General features: G+C 41.4%; 1 protein-coding gene across 6 annotated transcripts in view; it reads right to left on the bottom strand.

Moving 5' to 3' along the window:
• LOC108255868 (BAH and coiled-coil domain-containing protein 1) overlaps window positions 1-24,162 on the bottom strand; it is a 79,132-nt gene that overhangs the window by 13,614 nt on the left and 41,356 nt on the right. For 4 of the 6 annotated variants that reach the window (XM_017452241.3, XM_017452208.3, XM_017452190.3 and 1 more), the window contains 13 exons: window positions 13,038-13,163; window positions 10,710-12,860; window positions 10,280-10,406; window positions 9,964-10,169; window positions 9,571-9,729; window positions 8,078-8,322; window positions 6,907-7,261; window positions 5,242-6,108; window positions 4,457-4,626; window positions 4,174-4,310; window positions 3,884-3,994; window positions 376-502; window positions 64-265 (listed from right to left, as the gene is read on the bottom strand). In XM_017452241.3, coding sequence (XP_017307730.1) covers window positions 64-265; window positions 376-502; window positions 3,884-3,994; window positions 4,174-4,310; window positions 4,457-4,626; window positions 5,242-6,108; window positions 6,907-7,261; window positions 8,078-8,322; window positions 9,571-9,729; window positions 9,964-10,169; window positions 10,280-10,406; window positions 10,710-12,860; window positions 13,038-13,163 — 4,983 coding nt within the window. The remainder of the gene's footprint in view (window positions 1-63; window positions 266-375; window positions 503-3,883; window positions 3,995-4,173; window positions 4,311-4,456; window positions 4,627-5,241; window positions 6,109-6,906; window positions 7,262-8,077; window positions 8,323-9,570; window positions 9,730-9,963; window positions 10,170-10,279; window positions 10,407-10,709; window positions 12,861-13,037; window positions 13,164-24,162) is intronic. The other 2 variants (XM_017452199.3, XM_017452217.3) reach the window with 2 other exon arrangements.

Raw genomic sequence — 24,162 nt, 5'->3', positions numbered from 1 at the left:
AAAATGCCGGCTAACACCAAATTCACACGTATAAACAGCATTTAGACAGTGAACGTATCTGACCTGTGTCACTTTGGCCTTCAGACTCATTGGCTGTCATGTTAGAAAGTCTGGAATCCGCTTTTGGGCTGCGCTGAGAAGCGTACAAGTGAGCAGACCCCAAGGTTTCACGGTCCCTGATGGTTCTACTGACAGCAGGCTTGGACTTCAGCTGTGCCATGTGATGCTCGTGGAGGCTGCTCTTTTGAGTGGATTGCATCTTCACCTGAGAGATAAAAAGAATTACATGGACATAATGTTAAGCGAACCATAATGGAAGTGTATGAGGCATGTGGGAATAAAGATCACTGATAGATAACGACATGATAAACCCACTGAGGAAGGGACAGTAACCTGTACGGCTCCAAGACGGCCAAAGCTCCGGTTGGACAGCCTCCTCTTCTTCATCAAATCCCCACCTCCTCTACCCGAGTCCTCTGTCAGCAGGACCACCCCCACTGTCCTGTCATTGAAACAATGCCACAGGTTTTTAAAACACAACACTTGCACTCTCGGTAAAGAAATACAACAATTGCACATTTCTGTCGCTGAGCATTAGAGCATTTGTTCTGCATTTCCACGTCAGTGCCATGGCGCTTCTGTCTTACAGTGAGAATGCCCTTGCATTTCCCTGGTAACGTGCCCAAAGAAGCGCAGAAACGTGTGGCAGGCTGCACTCAAACAAAGAGATTAACCTCCCTCCTACCTTTGCTGTGCCATTTGTTACTGGGAGCTTAATGTGAATCGCAAGTGGAGCCCTTGGTGCAAAAGAGGGAAATCTCATTGACATTTTTCTCACCCATGTACTGCATCTTACATAATCGAATTAGAGTGTGTTTTTTGTAGCTTACTGTCTGTGTGTCTATTTGTATTTGCGCTAAACATCTGTGTATGTGTGTCTCTGTGTGTTTGTGTATGTGATATCGTGCCCTGGGGCGGCATGATTGACAAGCTGGGGACAGAGGCTTCAGTGGTGTGTGTTGTCCCCATGAGGCAAGTTCTGCTGCACCATGCAATGACAAACATGATGTGACACGGCCCCTCCCTATTGGGAGCTCTCCCAGCATCTAATTAAACAGAACTGATTATCAGGGAGTTGCACTCATTCTCACACTCACACACACACACACACCCACACACACACACACACAAACACACACACAGCTCATTGTCTGTTTGTAAAAGAAATCACACAAGATGTAGCTGATGCTAATACACACTATCCCACTTCCCTTTATCAAAATATACTAAATAAAATGTGTTATGTTCAAGTGAAATATAAGAAAGAAAAACACAAGAAGAAAAGAAAATGTCTTGTGAAATGTTGTATGTAAGGTACCACCTCAAAGGAATTTTGAGAAATAGTGATAACATGAAGGAAAATCATGTGTTATGAACAATAAGACAAAATGAATCTAAAACAAAGAATCTGGCTCCTTGCCTGGTGACTGCAGCAAGACATTCCAGTCATCACACACACACACACACACACACATACACACACACACTTTTCTAGCATGTGCTAAAGGGATTCTGGCTAACTGCCCATGCGTCTGAGTGTCACTGTCACGCAGTATCATGTCGCGGCCAGCGTGGGGACATGACTACAAGGGCGGAAACAGAATGGAGGTGACACAGCAGCAGGACAGCTGGGAACACAATGGAAGACTGCCCAAAGGTCCAGAGAGAGCAAGAAAGACCAGAAGTGAGAGAGAGACAGAGAGAGAGACAGAATGACACACACAGAGAGAGAGAGAGAGAGAGAGAGAGAGAGAGAGAGAGAGCACATGGGTCCTGATGATGGCGTCAACTGAAAAGTAACAGGCTCTCTTGACTTGTAAACCAAGGAGCCACAGACACTGCACTTGTCTGAGAACAAGAACCAGTAAGACCTTAGGCTAGTCTGACCTCCAATTCACAGAAAATGTAGTGTACATTTATGCGCATATCACAATCTACAGTACAGTGGATATACAAAGTCTACATACCCCTATTAAAATGGCAGGTTTTTGGTATGAAAAAAATTAAACCAAGATAAATCATGTCAGAACTTTTTCCACCCTCAATGTGAAACTGCAACATATAAAAACGAAGTGACAAACAATCAGAAACATTTTAGGGAAAAATAGGAAAGTAAAAAAAAAACAAAAACATACATTAACCTGGTTGCATAAGTGTGCACATCCCTAAACTAATAGTTTGAAGAATAACCTTTGGATTTTACTACATCATTCAGTCTTTTTGGGTAAGAGTCTATCAGTGTGGCACATCTTGACTTGGCAATATTTTCCCACTGTTTCTTACAAAAACCTTCTAGATCCTTTATATTGTGAGGGCATCTCCTTTGCATGCCCTAGATCCTGGACACTGGAAAGGTCATTCAAAAACATTGATCTTCTTTTGGTTAAGGCATTCCTTTGTTGATTTGGATGGATGCTTCCAGTCATTGTCATGCTGAACTATAAAGTTCCTTTTCATGTTCAGCTTACTAGCAGGCGTCTGAATGTGCCTAAAATTGACTGGTATTTGTATCTATTCATAATTCCCTCCACCTTGATATAAGCCGCAGTTCTAGCTGAAGAAAAGCCTCCCTAAAGAATGATGCTTCCACCACCATGCTTCATTGTGGGTATGGTGTACGGTGTGGGTATTTTTGCACAAACATACTTTTTGGAATTACTGAATTATTATAAGTTTTGAAATTGGTCTCATCAGACCATAACACATTTTACCACATGGGTTGGGTGATTTAGTTGAGCGTGGTTGTTTTTTGTGATAAAGGGCTTCCATCTAGCCACGCTACCCCACAGCCCAGACACATGAAGAATATGTCAGATGCAGAGAGCAATCAGTACTTGTCAGATATTCCTGTAGCTCCTTTAATGTTGCCATAGGTCTCCCTAGTAAGTTTGTGTCTTGTCCTTTTATAAACTTTGCAGGGATGTCCTGTTCTTGGTAATGTCACTGTGATGCCCCATTTAGAGTTCATATTATTGATGGAACGATGAATGGAGCCCTTTACCGGGAGATTCTTGAGAAGAATCTGCTGCCATCCACCAGGATGATGAAGATGAGACGTGTGTGGACCTTTCAGTAGGACAACGATTCAAAGCATACAGCAAAGGAAACTCTCAATTAGTTGCGGAGAAGAAAATCAAGGTGTTCGAATGGCCCAGTCAATCACCTGACTTCAATCCAATTGAGCAAGATTTAAAGACAATATGTTTAGAAGAATGGGCCAAAATCACACCTGAATACTGTGGCCCATTAATTTCTTCATACAGGAAGTGTCTTGAAGCTGTCCTTACAAACAAAGTCTTCTCCAAAAAGTATTAAATAAATTTCAGTTAGCTTGTTCAATACTTTTTTCCTGTGTCATTCCCCTTTATTACACATAACCTCATTTATGGACTTTAATGATTTCTTTTTATGTGTGGATTTCTTAAGTTAATACCAAAGTCTGGTGAAAATTTCATTTGAATAGCCTCATTGGAAATATATTTACTGAAAATATTTTTGATGCATTCAATACTTATTTCCCCCACTGTATATTCATAATCCATGAACCTTGTACTCAGTATCAGGTTTCCACCACATTGCTGGCATTAGCAAGCCAGGGTCCTTTCTTACATATAAAAGAAAGTGTGCTTCTTTACTTTAAACAGACAGGACAGCCTGCTTGTGGTGTGATGTAATTCAGACTCTTTACTGGCTATGATAAGACTGAAATGGACTTCATTACTGGGGCCAGATGAGTTCCTCTGTTTCCTGTTTATAGTATGAGGTGTGGTCTAAGATGAGGGGCTTATCTAAAAGTGTGGATGTAGAAGTAGACATTACTTACTTGACTTTCTTTTGTGGCTCAGGGGGAGCCATCAGCCCTAGACCTGTTGATTTCCGCTTTCGTGGTCGGCCAGGGCCCCGACGTGCCGGACTGCGAGGAGTCTCCTCTTTCCTAGAGAAAAAACAAAAGCGAAGTTTGGTTAAGGATTTTATTCACCAACATGGTTGGCAGGATTCTAAGTGAACACTCTGAGTGATGGCTTTGTAATTTATTGTAATTTATTTTAAGAGAACTAGAAACGAATGTTTTTACTGAGGAGAAGTTGGACTTTGAAGGAAGGCAGTCCTTACTGGTGCTCGTGCTTCCTCTGAAGCTTGACTAACTCCTTCTGCTTCTCTTTGTAGCGCCGTTGCAAATCTGCCAGCCTCACTCGCATAGCCAGTTCCTGACTGTCTATAGCATCCATAGCACCCTTCACAGGACAAACCTAGAGAGCAGCAGTAACCATGCCGATCAAAAAAAAAATCTAAGACTTGGGATATTTTTATGCATAAAAATATTTGTATAAATTAATTCAATGCAAAATGAAGTGCATGAACATGAATAAACAGGTATGAAGTCAAAGTTAATTACTGGCTCATGTCGAGGGGTCCAATTGCATTTCCGCCGCAGGTTGAAGGTTCTTTTTGCTGGACACTGCTTCTCAGCGTCTGCTATACTGTTTGCCTTGGAGTCCAACTCCAGGGCACGAGCCACTGCCAAGGTAGCAAGACTCTGGAGGTCAAATATTATTTGTTCTTGTCCTGTGTCAGGAAAAGAAAAGGATACCAACTATTGAGTTCTAAGGACACCGGGGTCCTAAACAACCAAACAATGGGGTTTGCTATGTGAGTCAGGAGCTGGATTCATATTATTGTTTTATGAAGCAGCAGGATTTATTTATTAGAGCAAAGACTGTTATATTTAAAATTTGATTTCCATTGTGTATTCTGAATCAAGTGATTAAAGTGATTAAATAAGTACATCAGTAGCTTTTAAACCATTTTTAGACCAATGTGCTAATGGGCTAATTACCCTTAATGATGCTAACAAGCGTTAGCAAAGTTTTGATTTTGCTCAGAAATGGAAAACAAAGCACAGTCCTTGCTTCATTTTGTGAAAGGTGTGTGGATCAAACGAGTTTGCAGAAACAAAAGGCATAGAATGTCCCTCAGTACAAAGGGTAGCAGCAGCAGCCCGGCTTGTTTCCCCTATCCCTTGGGACTGCAAGCTCTTTAGAACAAGAATCCTTCTTAATCAAACCCCGCCCCAAGACAAACCACTTCATTCTCTTTTCTGCAGGTATATTATTTTTGGACTTTTAGTAAGGTACATTGCTAGCTTGTTTTCTAGCATGACTTCTGCTCACTAGAGCTCACCTTCACTTTTTTCTGCACTGTGGTGTTCCTGTTGGCGCTCCAGATCAGCCAGCTCACTAAGGAGCTCCATGCCATATGTACTGGCATAGAAGGGGCCGGCACAGCCCTGAGAAGTGGTGGAAGCAGGTGGAGAGGGGGGAGGGCAGTCTCCACAGAAGGCAGCGGCAATCAGGAGCTCCAGGCTCCAGTAACTTGGCACAATTGGTTGTGGGAAGGGAGTGGCACTGATAGGAGATGAAGGAGGAGAGAGGATCTGTATACAGTCTTCCTCTGGACCTTCCTTTTCTGTCTCTTCTGCCACTACCTCAGTGGCTGTGCTGGGCTGGAGGTCAGGATTAACTGGAACACATGGATGCTCGGGAGCTGGTGCTGTCTGTGATTTCAGCTCAGAAACAACACTGTCCTGCTCAAGAAGGCCACCTTCTTCCTGACAGACTATGGTAGAATCCTTATGTACTGGTTCCTCTAACCAACTACCAGGACAGTGTGCTGCTTCACAGGCTGACTCCTCTTCAGGGTGGCAAATAATCATTGCTGCTTCTCCCTGTGCTTCTTCATGCTCCACAGGCACACAGCAGCCCACTGGATCCGGCTCTCCGCTTTGGTCCAGTGCACCTCGTGCCTGCTCTTGTGCCAGATCTTCCTTATTTTTCTCCTCCACTGGCAACTGGGACTCTGTGATGGGCCTTACTATTGCCTGGCACTCAGGCCCCTCTCCAATACTGGACAGAGGGGCTGGAGCATGCTCCACAGGCTCGACTGGAATGGCTTCCAGCTCAGCTGGCTCAGCCAGCTGTACATCTTGTGGGGAGGGCCCACCTCTGTATCCCATGGTGATTGAAGGATAGGTGTATCCAGGTGGAAGATCTATGGAAAGAAAATAATTTTGAGACAATTCATCACCTCAACAGAGTACATTGCATATTATACAAGCTGAATTTTGTGAGAGAAGCCCGTGTAGGAGGACATCTGCTTAGATTTGCTGAGCTGATCATTTCCACACTAGGCATCTGCAGAGCTGTTGGGTAGAAGCTCTGAAGTAGAGCTGTGCTGCATTTCTTCAACTGCTCTGGCACGTTAATATCATCTGACACACTAAAGTACTTAGTGAGGTGTTAATGATAAAGAAAAAGTTGTGGATAAAGAGGGACTAGTGGAGGCAAGGTCTCTGGACAAAGTGATTCTCATCATTACTGAGGTGGCAGGGCTTGGAAGACGAGCTGCCGGCCATTTTCCGCAGCTTAATCAATCATGGGCTTTCCAATGCAGCCACCCACACAGAGCCACAGATTCTAAAAGCAGCCAGATTGTTCCTGCATGAGTGTTGAGTAGCTCAGTGCGGATAACGATCTACATATGGTGTTCTTGATTTGTAGAGTGAATGACTGGAGTCACTTATGCTTCAGAAAAAAAGACATGAAGGTGGGCGTACAAAGACTGGTGTGATGGTTTGATGTGTTTTCTTTGAACCTCAACAACACAAATTCCAAAAGGCCTCTAAGGTTGACATTAAGCCAGGCAAAACTATTTGTCAGCACAATCTCTACATAGGCCCAATAGATGTAGACACACAAGGTTCTGAAGCCAGATCCTGTCAACTGCACTTGTAAAGTACAATAGTTTCAAGCTGTATATCCAAATCAATAACATGAATCTGAGTCTTACCTGGTTCCATAGACTGAGGGTAGTCTTGTGGTGGCTGGCCCTTTGCTCTCTTGTCCTGAGTTTCTGTTATATTGGGTAATTGAGATGGGGCAGGGCTGATAGCAGGGGAGCAGGGCACAGTAGCGGCAGGACTCGGGACAGGACAAGGGGTGGAGGGTGTGCTTTTTGGATGAGGATGCATACATGGCGACTGACAGCAAGGTGACATGTGTGCAGCAGAGGCCCTGGGAGGTGATGATGCCCGGTTTGAAGAGCCATAAGTATAAGACTTGGTAGCTTTGGGGTTCCTAGGCTCAGACAGGATGTCCTGCAACTCCATGCCACATGCTCCATGGTCCTCAGGTTTCTTCTGCATCTGAAATAAATAGAGTTGCAAATTAAGGCAAAGTGAATCCATAAAGAGCTTTTGATCTATCTTTCCATCCAAATGTCAAACAAATAGGGATAATTTGACAAACAAAAAAGTCTGAGAAATGTACTGATGGTAGCCAGTGAAAGCAGCATCAATAGAACGCCTGTGCATTGCTGAAACTGACACAGATTTGGACTGAAATGCGTTTAGATTTTGAATGTAATACAATAGTACTTAGTCCCCCAATGCTGCACTGTACCATTCTTACTGTGAAATACCCTTGAACTGTGCAGAGATTATGAGGAAGCTTTGGAGCCATGGGGGCTGCAACACTTTGATAGAGGGATCGTTCAGCTGATAACTCAATGGTTTCAAATACTATGTACTCCCCTCTGTGCAAAAACAGTTAACTGATGTGCACTATAGTTTGTGCAGGCATTTTAGCATTTATGAAACCTCCAGCTCATAGAATCCTAAGGCCAATCTGCATTATATGGCGATTAAGTTATCATATGTTGTATTAGTACTGTTTTTTTTTTTTAAAAGAATGTTAATGTTAAATTAACATTTTACTTCAGCTCATATATTGTATTAGTGTGTGTTGTGACTTGGTGATGTCTGGCAAGTAATAAGTCACAGTAAAGTGATATCTTGAAGAATCTTCACCATTTCACATGAAGTGATAAGGCAGAAATGCTGAGACCCCTGCAATGTGTGGGAAAAAATGTCTTGTATATTATCATACATGGCCAGTCCATTTGACGTTTGCCCATTTGCTAAACAACTCTAGCATTATATATAAAACCTTTAAAAACGTGCCTGGTTGTGAGTATTTCTGTGCTGAGGCTCTATGCTGTGTACTCCTCTGTGTTGCTGTGGTGGGTGAGGTGGTTGCTGAGGGCCAGGATGTTGCTGATGCTGCAGCTGCTGATGTTGCTGGAGCGCATACAGTTCTTGTTGCCGTAGAAACTGGGAGCGAGAGTACACAGCGGGATGCTGCATGTGGGAGGGAGGCCCTCGGGCCCTGTACACTGGGGGCCACAAACCCGGCTGCTCCATCACATCTAATAGAAGCAAGAGAAAGGGGGAGTAAATTTTGTGCAATCATTTTATTTTGGTATATACAGAAATCAAATAACAATGTCAAATTCACTTACACAAGTACCTGCTCATAGAGACACAAGCACAAATACAGTGCTCGCTTATTGTACCACAGCCTACACTCAGGGCACTGCAACAGGACTGTTAAACCAAACAGAATACTCCCACATTTTCTATCTCACATACATGCTGACACATAGATAATATGTTTTGTTCCAAATTGGTTTCTGGAATCTTTGAGAAACATGCTATTACACTGATGATAACAATGATGATGATGATGATATTTAGCTTCCGAGTGGCCAGTCTGATCTAAGAAAACAGGTATGTCCCTTAAAAATACCCTATCTGCAAGAGCCACAGTGGACCTATATGGAAGCATGTAATGCAAAAAAAGTTCCCAGTTCCCATGCTGTTAGAGCCTCTTCTGAGCAGCTTAGCTAGGGAGCATGCTGTGGGTCAGCAATAGCTGAGCATGCTTACTATGACACACCCTATAACTTTCAAGGCCCAATGTTGTTCCTCCTTTGCCATATTTCTCATAGCTCTTATAAAATCTTACACATTCAGGCTAACCCCTCCTGCTCAATACCTCCACCACCAATCCCAACCCTCCCTGATGCACCATGGACCTTGTTCTGAAATGTTAACCCAGCTTGGCTAATGTTACCCAAGGGAAGACTTTTGTGGATGCACGTCCAGACTTAGCTTAGACTCCAACAGAGAGCGGAAGGAAGCAAGCTCTGTCAAGGATGAAGAGCTAATTAAATTTCACAGCCTGTTTGCAGCAAAGAGGCATGTGTGGACTAGAGGGTCTAGAGAAACTTCATGTCACAGAAGCGGCCTCTATGTATAGACCTGGGAATGGGAAGAGCATCCTGATAATGCAGATCTCCATCCCTATGGAGATGGTGGAGGGAGGTCCATAGGAAATTGCTGGATTTTAGGGAATCATGCACAGAGGTTTTGTCCTTTAGCTAACCACAAACACCACATAACTAACTTCACTTCTATATTATAATTCTCTACAGCCATTCTCTAGATGTCTTTAAACGTAAATTAGTCATTGTTGGTAGATTCATACGGACATGCCCAGAAAAACCGCAGTGTAATAGCCAAAATAAAACAGACAAATGATAGCGAATAACAAGAAATAAAGTTGCAGACAGAGTAAAATGAGTATAGGAAAACATCAAAAGACTTCATCATACCTATGTGATGAGTGGCTGGATGGGCAGTAGGCTCAGTGGGTAACACTACCAACTGGGCGGAAGGGTCCTGGGGCAGGGGTAGTACAGGCTGGAGGGGAGCAGGCATAGTTGTAGAGAACCCCGGAGGAAGATTCTGATGGAGACCGGTGTGGCTTATACCTTAGGAATAGGAAGAAAGGAGCAAGATTTTAATGCACAATATTCTAAAGTACATAATTATTTGCATTGTCAAATACATACATGGCTTCGTACACAGTACACCATATGGTACAGCACACAACATATTTCTCATTGTTATAATTATTCAACTACGTTTAAATGCATAAAACCATCATGGAGCTTCATGTCTGATTTCCTTTTCTGTTTCCTACAACTTTTTTTTTTATTACACACCATAGGAATGACCCGTCATCCAGAGGGAAGGACTTGCTGTGCGGGGCATCCAGTGGTGGTGCGCAGAATGGGCATGTGCTGCAGGGTCTGCGAGCTGGCTTGATTGAAGGGAACTGCCACTAGGCACCATAAGATGAGAGGCGATGTCACCACGGCAACTATTGGAGGGATGGATCCTTGCAAATTCTACCCTTTCCTTGTTGTCTCTAAAAATGCAGATGAGCAAAGGCTAAAAGTCAGAAGCTGTGCAAGTGATAGAAACATGTGTGTATATATATGTGTGAGAGAGACCTTGTGTCATAAGTGGATTATTTACCTGATAAATGTTTCTCGCTCTCTGTCCAGGCATGGATGACCCCCACTGACACCCATGTGCTCCCCACTCATTCGCTTCCGGTCCTCCTCTCTGGATGAGTCTGGGGGATACATGGGTCGTGAAGCACCTAAAAAAATTAACATTTTATTTCAACACCCTTTCTCTAACTATGATATCTAAAATGCTATCTTTTCAATAATCAAAACCATCTGTAAAGTAACAGCTGCACAGCAGCCTCTGTATGTGTTCCCTCTCCCTGTGCAAGGATTTAAACAAGCAGCAGGAAAAACTGTTTCCACTTTAGGCCCTGAAAGGCATGCTGTTTATTTTTCACCAGAAAGTTCTTCCAGAGGTCACACACAAACAAGCAGGAATGCTTGCTTTTCTGCTTGTTTATTCAGTGTCTAAGAGGTTAAAAATTTGTGCTTACCTTTCATGCCAGAGTGAACCCGCCCCTGGCAGCTGCTTGGATGGTTGTCGGGAGGTCTGCAGGTTGGTTCTTTCTGCCGTGCCACAGCAACTGCGATACCCACAGGGGGTTGCCGCACTTCCCCCTCCCCATGAGCCACCTCCCCCATCTCCCTGCTCCGTCCTCCACATTCATGCCGTTCACTCTCATTGGTTATGACTTTCCTGGAAGGCAGGGTTGTTTTTCCAGTCTGTAAGGTGCAATTGGTGCTGTTAGGTCCTGTTTTGATGCTTCCCAGTCCTCCAAATGGGGTTTTCTGGGACAGGAGGAGAGGCTGCTGCTGGTTGCTATACTTAAGAAGGTTTTTCATGGCACTACCCTCTCCCTGTGGGCCCAAAATCTCCTGCTGGTTCTGTACAGGAGCAGGTGGGGGACCCATTCCAGCTGACTGGTGTTGATGGGGATGCTGTCTACCACTGGCAGTTCCACTGACAGATTCCATATAAGCCCTGCGCTGATCCTCCTCCAGGTGGGCATGATGGGGGTGCATTGCCCATGGTGGCACAGGTGATTGCTGATGTGAATGATGCTGCCCACTGTTATTGTAACTGTATGGAGACATGTCCATTTTCCGCTTCATCTCTTGACTGCTATTGGTCTGGCCCAGCTCTGCTGAGGGAGCACCTGAACCCGTTCTGCCATGCTGCTGGTGGCGGATACGGGCAACCTTTTGGCCTTCTCTCTGCATGGAGCAGCTCCCACCTCCAGAACCAGGTCCTTGCTGAGACATGTTCTTTGCAAGGGGTGAGGAGTTCGGAGTTGACCCAGAATGTGAGCAATCCCTATAGGACTGTGTGCTAATATTACTAAGATGAGTTAACAGATGGCCAGTTTTAGGCTCCTGTGTCAGAGCAGATCTATAGACCTCTGTGTCCATGCCATTGATGCAGTCTGCACTATGAGAGCGCACAGCCTGATGCTGCTGCTGTTGCTGTTGTTGTAAGTGATGATCACTGTTGTGCATCCAGTCAGGGGCTTTTTCTGCTTTTCTGTAGGGATGCTGCTTCTGTGGTGGAGGTTGCTGCTGCTGCTGTTGTTGGTGCTCCTGTTGTTTTCTGTGCCAGTTCCCTGGATGCCCCACTCCCCCACTTGTCTTTTCCATGACCTTTTCTTTGGTACTGCTTCCCCCAACAGCCACCCCCTGGCATTCAGGGTTTCCCAGTTGAAAGAGGCCTCCAGCTTTCTCCCCAAGGTGGCCTACAGATGGTACAAATGTGGGTCTGGTTGCTTTGGGTTCTCTTGCTCCACCGCTGCCAGCCCCTTTTTCATGTAAGGAAGGATTGGTTATCGGCGCAGGAGGGGGGCAGAAAAAATCTGGGTGATGGTGGGAGTGGTGGCTGTGGTGTGGATGTTGGGTGTGATGTGGATGACTAGGGTGGAGCTGTAAACAGTGAAAGCTGCCTGGATGTCCCCCACCAGTTGCTGAACCCACAGGCAAAGGAGGAGGCACAGAGTATGACAAAGACTGGTGTAGCACCTGACCCCTCTCCACACAACCAGGAGGAGGCTGCTCGCTGATCCTCATCTCACCACTCACAGCTTCTTTTGTGCAGCGCCCATTAGTACTGTTACCCATGTGTCTGGCTTGTGCATTTGTTGAGTCTCCAGGACCCCTGCCCATGTTCTCTCCTCCACAGCTGGCCATGGATCCTTTGGACCCAACTCCAGCACGAGAGTCTCCATTCTGCATCTTCCCATTGAGTAGACAGGCACTAAGAGGCTTACCCATACTCTGCGAATGGTCCTTGTACTCCATAAGTAAGGAAGCCTTGTGCCTCTCCATACCATTCATGTTGTCCATAGTGGCAGGGTGCTGAGAATGGTGTTGGGGCTGGTGTGAGTGGAGGTGCTGGGGCTGTGGATGTTGGTTGTGGGGGTGGCGATCTTTAGACTCATGCTTACTGCTGGCCCTTTCTTTGTCCTTTGTACCTGAGACCATGCCTTTGTCTATACTGGCTTCCTTAAGACCCTTGTGCAAGTTCACAACACTACCTGTGTCCCTACTGCAAGAGCCCTGGGAGTTTCCTGGCTCTGTCCTTGACATGGGTGGAATGCTGTGATTGGCTGAAATAAGTGGGGGTTGGGATGGAAGGCTTCTTAAGTAGAAGTTTTCTGGGAAAATGATAAAACAGGATAGTTAATAATTCAGGGCACCTCAGCGCTAAAATAGTTTTCCATGGGTTCTAAAGGTATATAATTGGAGTATATATTTGGGGATAAAAACAAAAGGACAGATACAACAGATGAAAAATATACTACAATGAAAAAAATGTTAGATGCTTTACCCACCTTTTTGGGTGTCATAGAAATGGTGTTGACCATAGAGAACCCCACTGTTGGCATGGTGATCCAAATGACTTATAGGAAGGAATGTGTGGGCTAGACTTCCTGAAAAGCGTGGGTACCCTGGGGCTGCTGAAAGAAAAGGAAGAAGGGTGAAGAGAACCGAGAGCAAAAAGAAGACAACAGAAAAAGATAGAGAGAAAGCCAGGCAGAGCAAGAAGGAAATGTGATCAAAGATTACTGGGCATAAAAGGAGAAAAAAGACAGAGTATGCTTTCCTTTAGCAGTTAAAATTCTGGTCATAATTTAATCCTTTCATTAGTTTATTACAGTAAGTGTGCTCCACACACCATTAACCACAAATATTGGATGTTATGTTTGCCATTCCTAGTTCTTGCAATGCAAAAGATAAGACAATATCTTGCTGAAACTGTGTCCCAAACACATACGTCTCACTGAATTAATCTCTCTGACTCACTGCTGATGGAGCAGATAATGATGTTTAAAAAAAACAATGCAGCTGCCTTTTTTCATGTTGTCAGGTCTCCATGTCCAAACATCTGCATCAACAGCCGCTGGCCAAGCTGACATAATCACTGGTGAGAGGGGGTCACCCACAAAAAGACACACTATGTTATTTATTTGCGGATAGAAGCTATATAGAGGTGTGTTTTTGTAGCTTAAATGCTCAACAGACAAAATGTTTGAATCCATTTATGCCAAAGAGCTGATCACAACTTTGAAAAGCATGTGGTGTTTGTGCACTCAACAAAACTTAAGGGCAGTTATTCTTTAGCCAGTGGATAATAAAGGTTGTTTCGTGTCTCTGATGTCTTTGTTTTCACTCTGCATGTGTTTAAAACGTGAGACAATGGAGCTCTTGTTTGATGCCGAACTTCAGCTAAATCGCTTCTGTGCAACGCATTCAGGCAACCTATAGAAAACTTGGAAAGCTCAATAAAAATAAATAAATAAATAGCCTTAAGGGGTTTGGAAACTACTCCTGTATATACATCAGCTTTGCAAGAAGCTATAAGCCAAAGGCAAGAGCTCAACATGTAAAGTCGCTGGACGTTCCAACCTCTGACTGTACTACAACAAGCCCATGTGTATAGCATTTTGAACAAAATCAAACAGAGCGCTCATGCAAACCTCTGAAGCCTAAATAAACATATAAAGATGAAAGAAACATGGTTTTCCCTACAAAATCCTTCACAAATAGAAATGATGTTGATGTTCTAGGGGTGCATCACTTTTGCCAGTTAATGTCAAATGTGATAATTTAAGAAGAAGACTGTAGAATCTGATCTTATGTCAGATCAATTATATTGCAAACTGAGGCAGAACTTTAAAACGCAGATGATTTGTAATTCACCAGATGCGTGACAAAGCCAGATAATTAACCCAGTTAATCTGTTCCTCCATAAATCTCCATCACCCATTAGGTCCAAAAATAGCTTTGGCCAAGACAGCAATACTTCATATTCAATGTTATTGCATGAAGATTAGAAAGAGGATGGAAAAAAGAACTGAAAGAATATTCATTATACCTGTATCCTTCTACATAATGATGATAATTGAGAAGTATGTAATTATATTACATTAAATTATGAAAATCTACTGAATATTACTGGATATTCTCCAAATTACTGAACTTAGATATGAATACTTTTATAGAAGCCATATACTGTATGTTCACAATAAAGATGACACCAAGAAAGCTATAATCAATAGCTTATCAAATTACTCCTGCCTATGTCTCTGTGCCATTATTTCTATTTGTACCCATAGTAACCATAATATATATCCTAATGAACTCAACAAGCTGATATTCAATATGACAAATGATTATTTGTGCTTAATGTTCATCTGTATTTGAACATGTTATTAACTGTTTCAAAGAGAACACAAAAAGTTCATTTTTTTAATTGTGGAAGGACTAAGGATGAAATAATATATGATCTATACGATCTACTACACAACACAACCATCCAAATAAACTGAAACACAAAATGGACAATTTAATAGTCTATAGAGTATCTATAGCAGGGCCTTCAAACTCAAATTCTGCCCGGGCTACATCGACAGTTTTGTGAGACCCTAAAGTGTCATAATCAAAGTCTATAATTTTTAAAAAGCTTATTTAACGTATTCTATCGACTAACGCCAATAACCTAGGCTCTGAAGTTACAATAGGATGCTCCTATACGAAAAATAAGTGCTAGCAGACACTATTAAAATGTATACACTATTAGGTGATAACATTTATTATACTGATTATAAAAAAGTTTTTATTTTAAAATTAATGCATCCCTTTGTTTAATCACATTTTAGTGGATAGCAGCTGTTGTGATGAGAACCAGAATCAGCCAGTTGGGATAATGCATTTTTCTTGCTTCTGTTTGAAAGCTACTAGCCAGCTACCTCCACTATAAGAATGGAGATAGTGAAGTAAAAGCCAGTGAAATAGCTTACTGGAGTTTACTGAACAAGACAAGTAGATCAGAGTTAATAATATAAGGTAATTTCCCCCTTATTATTAACATGTTATTTTACAAAAACCTGGCTGTGTAAATGTGTACATCCCTTAACTAATACTTTGTTAAAGCACCTTTTGCTTGTAATAAAGCACTCAGTATTTTTGGGTAAGAGACTACCATCTTGATTGGTCATTTGCAATTTTATTACACTCTTCTTTTGCAAAAAAGATAAAAATCACTCAAACAAGAAGGGGATCTCCTGTGTGCAGCCCTCTTCAAGTCCAATTTAAATTCCACAGGTTTTCAACAGAATTTAGATCTGGGATCAATGGGCCATTACAAAAAGTTGATCAATCCATTCCTTTGTTGATGTTGGTTTGTGTCATTATCATGACGGAAGGTGAAATTTTTCTTAATCTTCTGCTGTCTAACACAAGCCTGCAGATTTTATACCAAAATAGATTGGTATTTGGAGCTATCCATGAGTCCCTCTGTCTTGACTAGAGCCCCAGTCCCAGCTGAAGACATATGAAGAATATGAGAGATTGTTGGCACATGCAGGGAGTGAACAGTACTTGCCAGATATTTCTGCAGCTCCTTTCATTGTGCTATAGGGCTCACGGCAGCCTCCCTGATGTGTTTTCATCTTGTCCTTTCATAAAATTTTGAGGGACGTTACTGATCTTGGTAATGTCACTGTGGTACCTCATTTTCTCCAATTGTTGATGATGGCCTTCACAGTGTTCCATGGCACATCTAATGTTTAGGAAATTCTTTTGTACCTCTCATGCTTTGTAAACTCTTTGCAGTCCACAGCTTCAGCAGTCAGATAAAAGCAAGAAATGTCAAGAAAATCCTATAGAAACAGCTGATCTTTAATTAGGGTTAATTAGAATCACTTCATTGATGACATCTGACATGATTTATTTTAATTTACTTTTTTACATCACAAAAAAAATTAGTTTTAATTTTATATCTATAGTTCATTTATAGAGTTCTACTTTGCATCAAACAATTTGTCAGTGCTATTCAGTTTATAAAATAGTTGATTTAAAAAGTACCTTGCTACCGCCCTGATACCGGTAACTATAATCAAACAACTAGTTTGTCCACTTGTAAAGACACTACCACTTAAAACAGATATGGACAATCTCTCCCTTGACGCGTTTCATCATAGCAGCAGCTCTTGCCATTTGTCACCACTTTCATATGTCATTACTGGCTAATCGGCAGCACATTCAGACAGTCCTGGTCTGAAGACTGCCACAGATGATAATTAGATTAATTTTTTTCTGCTACACCACCTGTCAGCATTAATGGACACTGTCATTAATGGCAATTTGCTTAGGACTTAAGGAAGGAAAAACTGGTCTTCGTTTAAACAAGGCTTTCCTATTATTTTATCGCAAGAGGAGCAAAAACAGCATTATAGAGTGTAGCAAGCCTTGCTGAGTGTGAATATGTTTTCCCCCCCTCACTTGGGATAGTAATCCCCATTTCACAGTGCAGTATGGCTGTAACCGATAGCGGGAAGCTGCTCAGTGCTGGACAGGGGCATCACTGGATGGGGAGTGTGGGCAGCTTTGGGGTGGCACAGAGGCTCATTCAATTGTTAATCGAGCTGTGAGAAGAGAGGGTAGCTGCAGTCCACCTGATGTTTGATATCTTTACTGCCGAGTGCTGGCGCTAACTACGTTAATGCAATGCCAGCTGGCATGCTTGATTAAAGATGAGCAGGTTTCCTAGAGAGTGACAGAGACCAAATTCAGCAGTCCTATGCAGACTATCCAGCACCTGTGGAGGGGATTTATGGGATCCTGAGGTTTTTACTCAACAGCAGTCAGCAAGAAAGAAAATCTAACAGACAAAGTAGACCTTGCTGCAGTTGGAGAGAAAGAAAAATTGAATGGAATTAAAAACTGTTGACAGCAATTCTCTATGTTGATTATAAGGAGATTTAATATGGCAGTGGATGGCAGAAGTGGAGCTCATTTGACCCATATTGATATTTCAAATTTCATGATATTTTTTTCACCAGTCTATTTTAAGCAGCTAAAATATCTGTATCCCAGCTTTTAAATGAACCTAGTTAATAACGAGCAAAGTATAAATAAACATCTCATAACAAGCAGAAAGCATGAACTTCTGAAGGATTATGTTTAGTAGAATGCATTTTTTTCATTAGACTTCAGGAATGTAAATTTCCAAACACACTAATCATCAGATCATTCGTCTCTACATCTCAGCAGACCACCACACAAAAATGATAAGGAATGCAGTACAATATGTACATTTACATCAACACTTTCCATGTTGTATGCAATTCTTCAATGTAAAGTTTAGCAGAAATCAAAGTTTCATTAAGTTTTTGAGTTTCACTGGTAGGTGAATGACTACCAATAAATTAGAAATAGATAGGTCCATAATGATTTACATATACATATATACACACATATATATATACACATATATATATATATATATATATATATATATATATATATATATATATATACACACATATATATATATACATATATATATATATATATATATATATATATATATATATATATATATATATAGAGAGAGAGAGAGAGAGAGAGAGAGAGAGAGAGAGAGAGAGCAAATTTTCCTTATTTCTAAAGCTTGGACTGTCATAAATGTTAACTATTTCCTATAAGGAAAAACAGACAAGGATCCATATTATAAAATATTACAGTTAGGTCCATAAGTATTTGGACAGTGACACAATTTTTGGAATTTTGCCTCTGTATACCAACACAATAGATTCGAAATGAAGCAATGAAGATGTGATCGAAGTGTACACTTTCAGCTTTAATTCGAGATTCAAGGGGTTACCAAAAATATTGCATTAACTGTTTAGTAACTACAGCCATTTTTTACTACAGCCAATGGAGTTCCTCCATTTTCACAGGCTCAAAAGTCATTGGATAAGTGACTGATAAGCAGTTTCTAGGCTAGCTGTGGCCTGTTTACTCATTATTTCATGACAAATTAAGGCCATAAAAGGTCTGGAGATGATTCCAAGTGAATTTGCATTTGGTAGCTGTTCGTGGAAACTCTCAATATACGGTTCAATGAGGTGTTGATGTAAGTGAAGAAGGAGGCCATCATTAGGCTGAAAAACAAATCAGATCACACAGATAGCAGAAACTTTAGGAATGGCCAAATCAACAGTTTGGTACATTCTTAAAAAGAAGGAATGCACTGGCAAACTGAGCAACACCAAAACAACTCGAAGACCATGGAGGACAACTAAAGTGGATGACTGCAGAATTTTTTCTTTGGTGAAGAAAAACCCCTTAACAACATCTAGCCAATTCAAAAACACTCTGCAGGAGCAAACCAGTGGTGGCCATCAAGAACAGAAAGGATAGATTAGATGTCTAAAAAAAGCCGGACCAGTTCTGATGCAAGAGTAACTTGTTCAAGAATAATGGCAATAGAAGAGTATGGAGAAGGAAAGGAAAGGCTCATGATCCAAAGCATATCACATCATCTGTCAAACATGTGTAGGCAGTGTTATGGCATGGGCATGTATGGCTGCCAATGGAACTGGGCCACTGGAGTTTATTGATGATCTGTCTGCTGATAGAAGTAGCGGGATGAATTCTGAAGTGTATAGAGCTATACTTTCTGCTCAGATTCAGTCAAATGCTGCAAAACTGATGTTTATATTTATTTATTTACTGTGACTGCACATCACAGTACACATGGATAATGACCCAAAACATATTGTGAAAGCAATCCATGGGCTTATTAAGGCAAAGAAATTAAATGTCTGATGATATCAACCCAATTGAGCATGCTGTCCACTTACTGAAGACAAAACTGAAGGCAGAAAGCCCCACAAACAAGCAGCAACTGAAGGCGGAAACTCATTGGTGCCATTTGATGATGTTCATGGTAGGGATGGGCAATATCTTATCGTTTGCGATATACCGGTAGAAATTCCCCCCACAATAAGAATTAGCCTTCCCGCAATAATAACGATAAAGCCTAGTTGATGACGTATTTCTGTGTGCGACGGTCTGCGACCGATTCACAGCTAACGTGCAGAGCGAAAATAAGTATGGCGGAAGGTGGCCGTGAAGCTGAGGAGGAGTTTAATCGCTAGACGAGGAGCTACTGTACCTCTACAATCTGGAACTGGTTTGGTTTCAAAAAATCATTTTTATTTTTAGCTCAATGTTTGTGTTTCTGAGGCTCTCAAGATCACAGCTATCACTTGTAGCCAAAAACAGTGGTGCATGGTATTATATTTATATCGTCACTGATATTGTTATCGCAATAAATACCAGAAAATATTGTGATATAGTTTAAAGTCCATATCACCCATCCCTCTTTCAGGTAGTAATTCACTACAAAGGATTTGCATCCAAGTTTTAAAAATAAGAATAATATTTATGCTTATCTTAGTTTGTCTGATTACTTTTAAGCCTGTGAAAATGGAGTGACTCTGCAAAAAATGGCTGTAATTCCTAAACAGTAAATGCAATATTTTTGATGAATTACAGTCACTTCAATCGCATCTTGATTGTTTAATTTCAAATCCATTGTGGTGGTGTACAGAAGCAAAATTCCAAAACATTGTCACTGTCCAAATATTAATGGACCCGACTGTGTGTGTGTGTGTATATATATATATATATATATATATATATATATATATATATATATATATATATATATACACATACATACACACACACACACACAGTAATTAAAAAATAAAAATAAAAATAAAACAAGTTATACTAACAACCATTTCCTGAAAAACTGCATCACTCACTTTTATTATTATTGCGTTTTCACTACAGTTTCTCGAAGAGATGATATTAGTGCTTTACCAGTGTGAATTCTACTGATGATGATAGGTATGTAGGGCTTTAATATTAGCCAATTTAATCTGTCAAATGATATATTGGCTAGGCACTAGTGTGTGTGCATGATATTTTTTCTATTCAATTCACCTGTTCCCAGCAGACATCTTGCCTTTTCCAATCTCCACACATGCCAGCAACTACAAAGCTTTCAACTGTAAATAGGCTAGAGTAAATTGCATTTGAGACGAAAGACAGAGATAGCAAAGGGAGTGACAGCAAAAAAACAGAGGAGGGACACGCAGAGATGCTCGTCAAGACTACTAATTGAGAAAACGTGATAGAGCGACACTTATAAGGCAGAGGAGAAAAACGTGAAATATTGTTCCCTGTGATTGTTAATTGAAAGGAAGGGAGACACAGAGAAAGGGTGGGGATAACTCAGAGAGAAGAGGCACTGAATATATGCTTGTGTACAGGGAGCTGACACAAGCCATATGTGAGCCAAGGAAGATGGGAAAACCGAGTGAGCTGGGGGCGCAAGATGGAGGAAATGGCAGGCCCTGTGTTTGGCATAGTTAAAGTCATAATTTGGACACTAGCCATCAGGCTTCCAGCCCTGAGGTTTTTCGCTGTGTCTTGTAGAGTATGATTTCTCCCTTTTCAAGAAATCAAATATAGTGTGTGTTTATAGACTCCATTTGCCAGGCCTCAGGCTGTCGATGTCATAAGCCTATTTATAACATTCTATTCATGTGTTACTGTAAAGTTAATACTGCCATAATCTGCCAACTTGGAAAAGACATTGAAAAGTAAAAGAAACAAAGCAATGCTGCTGTATTAGATGGGGAAAAAAACCCTTTATGTATGCGTGTTTATTGGGGAATTCCATGGTACTTTATCAGCAAGAAGTTAAGTTTAAATGTAAGCCAGAGTTGAAATCTTAGATCTTAGGAGGATTACCCTGGCAGCTGATCAGGTTGAGACCTAATGCAATTCTTGGGACATTATCACAAAGGCTCATGTGTGATTGTAAGGAAAAGCCAGCAAAGAAGAACAAAAGTAATATCTGGAAATTCAGTAATTATAATTCAGTAATTATAATGCTGTTGGCTATTTGAACCAAGGACAAATTCTTCAACAAAAGAATGAATTTCTCAATAAATGAACAACAGAAACTCAGTGTATAATTTATGATTCAGAGAATGGGGTGTAAGTAGAGAGAATATGTCAGTGATTCAAACAAAAAAAAAACAAAAAAAGTGTAATCTCCAGTAACCATTTTATCCTGATCAGAATTCATGGTGGCTCTGGAGCCAATGTTGGAAACACAGGTCACAAGGCAGAAATATACACCAGTCCATCATAGACCATAACATACATATTCACACCTAGGGGAAATGCTAAACTACCTACCAGATTGTAGGAAAATTAGAAATGGAATGCCAGTAACATCCCAGGTTGAGAGTATGAAAAAATGTATAGCGTAAAAATCTATTTTGTCAAAAGGCAATTTAGTCATAACTGTATCCCAAACTTTCCAACCTAACCTCTCTCCTGTTTCGTACATAGAATGCACTCAACTAATGGCCTTTTTCTGCACCATTCAAATGGTTAAATAGACCAAGAACCCACAGACACTTCAAGGTTTTGGATGTTGATCGCCACCAGACTGATTTGAATACTGTCACGGTTTCCCCTTTAAGCAGCACGCTGGAGAGCATGTGGGTGCGCGTGCACGAGCAAGGTGCACCTGCTTTTCGTATGTTGACAATCGTGACATTGTGTGCATTGGACACGTGCTTTTATTATGTTTTTGTTATGTCTCCTCCCTGTTCTGTCATTGGCTGTTATTTCACGTGTGTCTAGATTGGTGTCAGCCGTCAGCAATTGACGCTGATTATGTTTGTATATATACCGCGCGCCTCCCAGCACACGGTGCGGAATATAAGAATAGATTAGATAAGATACTTACTTTAGATATAGTAGATTAGATTAGTTTAGATTCCATACGGTAGTTAACCACAGTCATAGTCTTAGTTATTGTCCTTGTCATGTTCCATGTTTAGAATAGTGCATTTAGTCCGTGCTGGTTTCTCCGCTCCCAGTTCCTCGTTATAGTTTAGGTTTCTTGTTTTGTATATCACCCCCGTATTCCGTGACCTTGATTCATGCTTTGCCCCGTGTATGCCTGTTTGCCGATTGCCTGACCATTGCATGTTTGTGAATTATGTTTCTGGATTACGTATTTGGATTTACCTGCCTGTGTCTCACATTAAATAACTGTTAAACTGCATTTGCATCCGTCCCTGTCTTCGTTAGGTCTCGAGACGTGACAAATACATGGTATGAGCATTAGTATAGTTTAGATTAGATTTAATATATTTAGCATAAGATTATCCAATTTTACATTGGTGACAAAAGCAAAAGACATATACAAGATTGATGCAAGAGAAGGACTATTTAAAGGAACTTTCATATCTCAAAAAACCTTACAAAGGCAACAGGCGAAGACAATTACACACACTCACACACCAATGTTGCTGGCGGGAGACTGTAGGCACCCATGGAGCAGAGGACAGGCTGGGTAATTGTGCCCCTCGTTTTGATGACTCGCTTTCGATGGAAACCGGAGAAAAGACAATATGCAATTAACTTAAAAAGGGAGAGAGCCGAACACAGCTGATGAAGGGCTGGGATTCAATCATGCTCCCTCAGTGTTCTACACAATTAAACTGCAATAGAGATAATAGCCCATCATAATAATCCTGCTCATAATCATCCTTATTACTTTTAGTAACGTCCCTACTATCATCGCCTTTTTTTTATTAACGTGGCATTTCTTCAGAGATGACTGACATTGATAGCACAACTGTTATTCTACCCAACTCATTCTAGAAAGTTGAGCGAATTTGCAAGTCTGAGGTTGGCTGTTATATATTTTCTACCAAGCAGATACGGTATGTTGTTGTTTTTAAGCAAATTAGCAAAGGGTTCTTAGAGAGGATGTCTCCAGCACTAGTAACACTTTAGCTGGTTCAGTGAGCAATCACACCCCTAGAGCAACTGTCCATAATCTAATCTGAGGGCAAATTCTTTTCAACGGTGTGCACTTCTAGGGACGCAGGGGGCTTTCGGCCATTCTGAAAGGGAAATTGGTTCCTCAATGGTTCTTTGGATAGTTATTGAGTCCTACTTGATGGAGATGCAGTATGCTGAAGGATTTCACAGTTTAAGTTTTCTTCCCCTAAGAGTGTAAGTTGCTAAAAGTAGTTAAACCCCCCCAAAAAAACCCCAACAATGATCGCATCACTGCTGTACATTAAAAATCTGCAGTAAAAATGTATAAAATAATGGTCATAGGAAATACCCTGTGATACTGTGAGAACAGTGTGCCTGGAAACCAATAATAAAAAAGGCTAGATTGATAACGTAGCTCCAGGGCATAATAACAATGTGGTTCCGAATTATACAAATCACAAAGGGATGAAATCCTAATGGTTTACGAGTATTTCGCACATTTAAATGCAGAATACTCCCACCCGACTGTTTCTCAACCAGGTCTGACCAGTGTCTTGGCAAGTCTGGACAACTGCTTCTTCATCTGTACTCCCGTTTCTGTGCTTCTAACAGTTTTTTCCCAATCTGTCATCTGTTTTTGCAAGTGGTGCTGTGATGGTGGACAGAATCAGAATAAAGGGGAGGGGAAAGCGATCACAAGTTTAGCAGATCACTAGCCGGGAAGAGCTTGGGGTTGGGAGTGAGAGGCATAGCAGGATGGGAAAAGCCACAGTGTCTTTCAGA

The sequence above is a fragment of the Ictalurus punctatus genome, chromosome 2 (assembly GCF_001660625.3).
Source record: "Ictalurus punctatus breed USDA103 chromosome 2, Coco_2.0, whole genome shotgun sequence".
NCBI classification, from domain to species: Eukaryota; Metazoa; Chordata; class Actinopteri; order Siluriformes; family Ictaluridae; genus Ictalurus; species Ictalurus punctatus.
The sequence above is the reverse complement of the archived record's forward strand: the minus strand, read 5'-3'. Positions and strand labels throughout refer to the sequence as shown.